This window comes from Oncorhynchus kisutch, unplaced genomic scaffold (assembly GCF_002021735.2).
Source record: "Oncorhynchus kisutch isolate 150728-3 unplaced genomic scaffold, Okis_V2 scaffold2867, whole genome shotgun sequence".
Taxonomy (NCBI): Eukaryota; Metazoa; Chordata; class Actinopteri; order Salmoniformes; family Salmonidae; genus Oncorhynchus; species Oncorhynchus kisutch.
The window spans coordinates 14,704-22,651 of NW_022264812.1; the positions used below are offsets into that span (position 1 = coordinate 14,704).

Here is a 7,948-nt window from a genome sequence, read left to right on the forward strand (position 1 = left end):
CCCCCTTGTATATAACCATGTTATCATGACTCAGTACTGTACCCCTTGTATATAACCAGGTTATCATGACTCAGAATAACGGGTACCCCGTATATAACCTGTTATCAGACTCGTACTGGTACCCCTTGTATATAACCATGTTATCATGACTCAGTACTGGTACCCCCTTGTATATAACCATGTTATCATGACTCAGTACTGGTACCCCTTGTATAAACCATGTTATCATGACTTCAGTACTGGTACCCCCTTGTATATAACATTTTATCATGACTCAGTACTGGTACCCCTTGTATATAACCATGTTATCATGACTCAGTACTGGTACCCCTTGTTATATAACCGGTTATCATGACTCAGTACTGGTACCCTTGTATATAACCATGTATCATGACTCAGTACTTGGTACCCCTTTGTATATAACCATGTAATCATGACTGGTACCCCTTGTATATAACCATGTTATCATGACTCAGTACTGGTACCCCCTTGTATATAACCATGTTATCATGACCAGTATGGTACCCTGTATTAACTGTTATCATGCCATTCTGTATCTATTATTACTTTTATTATGACGTGTTTTACTTTCTGTTATTCTCTCCTGTCTTTCTCTCTGTATTGCTGGGAAGGACTGTAAGTATTTTACTGTTAGTCTACACCTGTTGTTTTAGTGAAGTATGTAACAAATAATTGTTTTATTTCATTAGATTATCTACCACGTTCAAACTTGCTTATAAGCAGTTCTGTGCAGCACAGCTTGGAACAACTGCAAATCAAATCTGCAGGGGTGAATTGCAATTGCCCAGTGATTTGATAAGATCTGTTGTTCCTCATCATACATGCCACAGTGAATGAAAAAACAGCCTCTGGTAGGGTGTTGTAGTCACCCCCCCCCACCCCACCCCACACACACACACACACACACACACAGAAACACACACAGGAGGGAGAGTCTACTAGTCTAGTTAGAACCCAGAACTCTACAGGTCATTCCGTTCAGTTCTTAGTTCTCAGAGCCATTGATCATTCTAACCACAAGCTGAGACAATAAGGAACAAACGCCACTACAGAGTTGTTGTATACTCCATGTGGGCTAAGCAACCCTACAGGCACATAGACACACACACAAGCACACTCACACACACACGCACACACACACACACCACACCACACACACCACAACCCTACAGGTACATAGACACACACACAAGCACACTCACACACACACACACACGCACACACCACACCACACACACCACAACCCTACAGGCACATAGACACACACACAAGCACACACACACACACACACACACACACACACACACACACACACACACACACACACACACACACACACACACACACACCACACACACACACACACACACACACACAAGCGCACACACACACACACCACACACACACACACACACACACACACACACACAAGCACACACACCATAACCCTGCAGGCCAAAACACGGAGCCAAATACTGTTCTCATGCAATGCAACTACTGTAGCCTACTAGGTTACATTCTTATGCCTTTTATAACAGTGCAGGTGATTATTCAGAAGCTAGTAGACAACAGAGAACACCAAAGCCAGTCCATCTTGTATCACCTATTATACAAACAGGTCCCATTCTCAGACTAAATGGATGGAATGTGAACATGTTCAGCTGACTGAAACAAAAACATATTTTGCTTCGTACATTTATAAATAAGGAATTGTACATTCAAAGTCCCATCTCATGACCTGATGAGACCTATACCAAGTTTCTCGTGTATGTACTGAGTGTACAAAAACATTATGAACACCTTCCTAATATTGAGTTTCACCTCCTTTTGCCCTCAGAACAACCTCAATTTGTCGGGCATGGACTCTACAAGGTGTCGAAAGCATTCCACAGGGATGCTGGCCCATATTGACTCCAATGCTTCCCACAGTTGTGTCAAATTGGCTGGTTGTCCTTTGGGTGGTGAACCATTCTTGATACACACGGGAAACTGTTGAGCGTGATAAAAACACAGCAGCGTTGCAGTTTTTGACACAAAACCGGTGCACCTGGCACCTATACCTTACCCCGTTCAAAGGCACTTAAATCTATTTGTCTTGCCCATTCACCCTCTGAATAGCCACACATACACAATCCATGTCCCAATGGTCTCAAGGCTTCAAAATCATTATTGAACCTGTCTCCTGCTCTTCATCTACACGGATTGAAGTGGATTGACATCAATAAGGGATCATAAGCTTTCACCTGGTCAGTCTACTGTATGTCATGGAAAGAGCCGTTGTTCCTAATGTTTTGTACACTCAGTGTATGTGTGCTGTGCTTGTGACAACTAACTGTTTTTATTTCATTACATTTAATTGGGCATTATGGCATCACCACACAACCTGAAAGCAGGACACGCCAAGGTACTAACCATCTGTAGTGTTATAATAGCTTACTGAGTCAGCATGTGTAGGAGATTGCTCCATCATATATTTTCTGGGTACTTCCTAAACATTTAAATGGGCATTATGAACCATTACACCACCTGAAAGCAGGTTACATGAAGGCACTCTGTGTCTAATATTGTGTTGTGCAGCTCACCCTTTTACATTTTCTTCTAATTTCAAAAACATTTCATTGGGGCATTTTGGCAGCTCTACACAACCTAAGGCCATTATTTTATCCAACATTGTTTTAGCTCACTGGAATACACCAAATATACTACTGGTATTGTTGTCTACTGTATTAGCTCACTGGTCTACACTACAGAAACTAATAGCTCAACTGGATTATTCCACATGAACTAATAGCTCACTGGTCTACACCCACAGGAACAAATAGCTCATTGGACTACACCACAGGAACTAATATCTCACTGGGACTACACCACAGGAACTAATAGTATCTCAAAAGGTCTACACCACAGGAACAAATAGTATCTCAAAGGACTACACCACAGGAACTAATAGCTCACTGGACTACACCACAGGAACTAATAGCTCACTGGACTACACCATAGGAAACTAATAGTATCTCAAAGGTCTATACACAGGAACAAATAGTATCTCAAAGGACTACACCACAGGAACTAATAGCTCACTGGTCTACACCACAGGAACTAATAGCTCACTGGACTACACCACGGGAACTAATAGCTCACTGGTCTACACCCACAGGAACTAATAGTATCTCAAAGGACTACACCACAGAACCTAATAGCTCACTGGTCTACACCACAGGAACTAATAGCTCACTGGACTACACCACGGGAACTAATAGCTCACTGTTCTACACCACAAGAACAAATAGTATCTCAAAGGTCTACACCACAGGAACTAATAGCTCACTGGACTACACCACGGGAACTAATAGCTCACTGGACTACACCACAGGAACTAATAGCTCACTGGACTACACCACATGAACTAATAGCTCACTGGACTACACCACATGAACTAATAGCTCACTGGACTACACCACATGAACTAATAGCTCACTGGACTACACCAGAGGAACTAATAGTAACTCACTGGACTACACCACAGCAATTAATAGTAGCTCACTGGTCTACACCACAGGAACTAATAGTAGTTCACTGGACTACACCACAGGAACTAATTGTAGGTCACTGGACTACACCACAGAAACTAATAGTAGCTCACTGGAATACACCACAGGAACTAATAGTAGCTCACCGGGTCGGCATCTGCAGGCTGCTGTTCCATCAGAACGAGTCAGGCAGGTGGCATTGTGCAGGCAGGGATTGTGGGCAGGGTCACAGGGGTCAAAGGGCATGTTGCATAAGGGCCCACTGAAGAAGGGGGGGCAGGTGCAGCTGAACTCCCCAGGTAGGGGTGACTCCTGACACTGAGCTCCGTTCAGACAGGGCCCAGAGTCACACTCATCCACATCCTCAGAGCAGTCCACACCTACCCAGCCCTGCGGGCATAGACACCTGGGGAAACAGGAGGCGTTAGGGTTGGTATTGATGTTCTCTATACAAAGGTTGGAGATTGTTTCTTTAAAAATAAATGATATGCCTATGTGTTTATGATGTAACTAGCAACATAGCGGTAAGAGGGAACAGATAGGAAAGGGGAGCTCTGGTTCATCTTGATATTCACATATAATACAAAGGTTGGGGATGGTTTCTCCAAAATAAATGATGTGTGTTAATGATTTAACTAACAACATGTTATTTCCCTCCATGCTCTCTCTCACGTGGTGTCCAGTGTGAACTTAAGTTCTCTCTCTCTCCTCCCCCCCTCCTCTCTTTCCCTCCATCCTCACATTCTCTCTCTCCTCCCCTCCTCCTTCTCTCCGTCCAACCTCACATTCTCTCTCTCTCCTCCCCCTCCTCCTCTCTCCCACTCTCCCTCCAACCTCACATATCTCTCTCCTCTCTCCCACTCTCCCTCCATCCTTACATTATCTCTCTCTTCTCTCCCACTCTCCTCCATCCTTACATTCTCTCTCTCTCTCTCCTCCCCTCCTCTCCCTCTCTCTCCCTCCATCCTCACATTCTCTCTCTCCTCCCCTTCCTCCTCTCTCCCACTCTCCCTCCATCCTCACATTCTCTCTCCATCCTCACATTCTCTCTCTCTCCACACTCCCTCCCTCCATCCTTACATTCTCTCTCTCCTCCTCCTCTCTCCCTCCATCCTCACATTCTCTCTCTCCTCCCCCTATCTCCCTCCATCCTCAAATTCTGTCTCTCCATCTCCCCCTCTCTCTCTCTCTCTCCTCTCCCTCCATCCTCACATTCTCTCCTCCCCCTCCTCCCCCTCCTCTCTCCTCCCCCTCCATCCTCACATTCTCTCTCTCCTCCCCTCCTCTCTCTCTCCCCCCTCATCTCTCTCTCCTCTCCTCCACCTCCATTCTCTCTCTCTCTCTCTCTCTCCTCCCCTCCTCTCTCTCGCTCTCTCCTCCCCCTCCTCTCTCTCGCTCTCTCCTCTCCCTCCATCCTCACATTCTCTCTCCCCCCCCCCTCTCTCCTCTCTCCTCCCCCTATCTCTCTCAGTCTCTCCATCCTCCCCCTCCATCTCTCTCTCTCCCCAGTGTGAAGACACATTAGGTTTGAGCAAATACAGCCGTTTTCCCTCCCGATGACTCACAGATCCCCAGAAACCCTTCATGCTGCGAGCCATTGATTGATTCATTAGTTTGACCTGCCATCTGCAGTTCATTATTGCTGATGCTGTTAGCTAGGTGGAAAATATAATCACTATCTGGGCATTTTCCTCCTTTTCTCTCACACACTCATATTTTTCATATTTTCTTGGATAGAGAGAGTGAGAGGAAAGATGGGAAAGACAGTGGGCTGGATTCAAGAGCTGGAGGCAGGGGACATAACAGCTACAACCCCAAGCTATCTGAGCAAGGCTTCCTTGCATTTATTGTGTGACTGTGTAGACTGATGCAATGGCAATGACAATGTCTGACTAACACTATAGGGTGGACCCACACTGTACTGTCTGATTAACACTATAGGGTGGACCCACACTGTACTCTCTGATTAACACTATAGGGTGGACCCACACTGTACTCTCTGATTAACACTATAGGGTGGACCCACACTGTACTCTCTGATTAACACTATAGGGTGGACCCACACTGTACTGTCTGATTAACACTATAGGGTGGACCCACACTGTACTCTCTAATTAACACTATAGGGTGGACCCACACTGTACAGTCTGATTATCACTATAGTGTGGACCCACACTGTACAGTCTGATTAACACTATAGGGTGGACCCACACTGTACTGTCTGATTAACACTATAGGGTGGACCCACACTGTACTCTCTGATTAACACTATAGGGTGGACAGTCTGTATGATATGGACAGTCTGATATGTTTATTTTCAGTTTGGGGATCTTTAACCAGGCCAGAATCAGACACAACCCTACTGTGGTACCTACCTGTAGCTTTGTCCTATGTCTGAATCAGACACAACCCTACTGTGGTACCTACCTGTAGCTTTGTCCTATGTCTGAATCAGACACAACCCTACTGTGGTACCTACTGGTAGCTTTGTCCTATGTCTGAATCAGAAACAACCCTACTGTGGTACCTACCTGTAGCTTTGTCCTATGTCTGAATCAGACACAACCCTACTGTGGTACCTACCTGTAGCTTTGTCCTACGTCTGAATCAGACACAACCCTACTGTGGTACCTACCTGTAGCTTTGTCCTATGTCTGATTCAGAAACAACCCTACTGTGGTACCTACCTGTAGCTTTGTCCTATGTCTGAATCAGACACAACCCTACTGTGGCACCTACCTGTAGCTTTGTCCTATGTCTGAATCAGACACAACCCTACTGTGGTACCTACCTGTAGCTTTGTCCTATGTCTGAATCAGACACCCCCTACTGTGGTACCTACCTGTAGCTTTGTCCTATGTCTGAATCAGACACAACCCTACTGTGGTACCTACTGGTAGCTGTTGAGGAGGTCAGTACAGGTGGCGTTGTTTAAGCACGGCTGTGATGAACACTCTCTATTTCCTGTTGGCAGAACTCGCCCTCCCATCCGGGGACACAGAGGCACTCGTAAGTCTGGAATACAGGAAGTGAAATAATATATTATAAGTCTGGAATAGAGGAAGTGAAGTGGTACATCGTAGGTCTCTAATACAGGAAGTGTAATGATACATCGTAGGTCTGGAATACAGGAAGTGAAGTGGTACATCGTAGGCCTCTAATACAGGAAGTGAAATGATACATCGTAGGTCTGGAATACAGGAAGTGAAATGGTACATCGTAGGTCTCTAATACAGGAAGTGAAATGGTACATCGTAGGTCTGGAATACAGGAAGTGAAATGGTACAGTGATGATGTCACTAAATAATAGAAGAGGGATCCAGTTTGAGTTCCACTGATGATTTCCATTCTTCTCCTCTTATTAGGGACTGATACATATGTGATCATATTACTCCACTGCTAGTCTCACTGGCTTCCTGTTAAGGCTGGGGCTGATTTCCATTCTTCTCCTCTTATTAGGGACTGATACCTATGTGATCATATTACTCCACTGCTAGCCTCACTGGCTTCCTGTTAAGGCTGGGGCTGATTTCCATTCTTCTCCTCTTATTAGGGACTGATACCTATGTGATCATATTACTCCACTGCTAGTCTCATCTGGCTTCCTGTTAAGGCAGGGCAGATTTCCATTCTTCTCATCTTATTAGGGACTGATACATATGGGATCATATTACTCCACTGCTAGTCTCACTGGCTTCCTGTTAAGGCTGGGGCTGATTTCAAGGTTTTACTGCTAAACTACAAAGCATTACATGGGCTTGCTCCTACCTATCTTTCTGATTTGGTCCTGCCGTACATACCTACACATATGCTATGGTCACAAGACGCATTTTCCCTAGAATTTCAAAGCAAACAGCTGGAGGCAGGGCTTTCTCCTATAGAGCTCCATATTAATGGAATGGTCTGCCTATCCATGTGAGAGACGCAGACTCGGTCTCGACCTTTAAGACTTTACTGAAGACTTTACTGACGACTACACTGATTGAGTGTAGTCTGGCCCAGGAGTGGGAAGGTGAACGGCAAGGCACTGAGCGAAGAACCGCCCAGGCTGCCTCTGCCTGGCCGGCTCCCCTCTCTCCACTGGGATTCTCTGCCTCTGATCCTATTATGTCACTAGGAGGGGTGCGTCATGTCATGCCAGGCTTTAGTGGGTTGAGTCACTGACGTGATCTTCCTGTCCGTTTTGCAGCCCTCTCGGGCTCATGCGGTGGAGGAGATCTTTGTGGGCTATACTCAGCCTTGTCTCAGGGTAGTAAGTTGGTGGTCTGTTGATGTCCCTCTAGTGGTGTGGGGGCTGTGCTTTGGCAGAGTGGGTGCCTTAGTCTATGTGATGGAGGTCTAGGATCCTTCTGTCCACTCTGTGTGTAATTCTCCTGTCTTATCTGGGTGTAATTATA

At 45.6% G+C, this 7,948-nt stretch overlaps 1 protein-coding gene across 1 annotated transcript; it reads right to left on the reverse strand.

Annotated features, from left to right (window-relative positions):
* Positions 1-3,697: 3,697 nt before the first annotated feature.
* On the reverse strand, positions 3,698-6,540 carry LOC116370962 (protein eyes shut homolog; the record flags this gene model as incomplete). The annotated part of the gene is made up of 2 exons (XM_031819917.1): positions 6,446-6,540; positions 3,698-3,957 (listed from the first exon to the last, which is right to left on the reverse strand). Coding segments are annotated over exons 1-2 (355 nt in total), but the record flags the coding sequence as incomplete, so codon positions are not given.
* Positions 6,541-7,948: the final 1,408 nt, after the last annotated feature.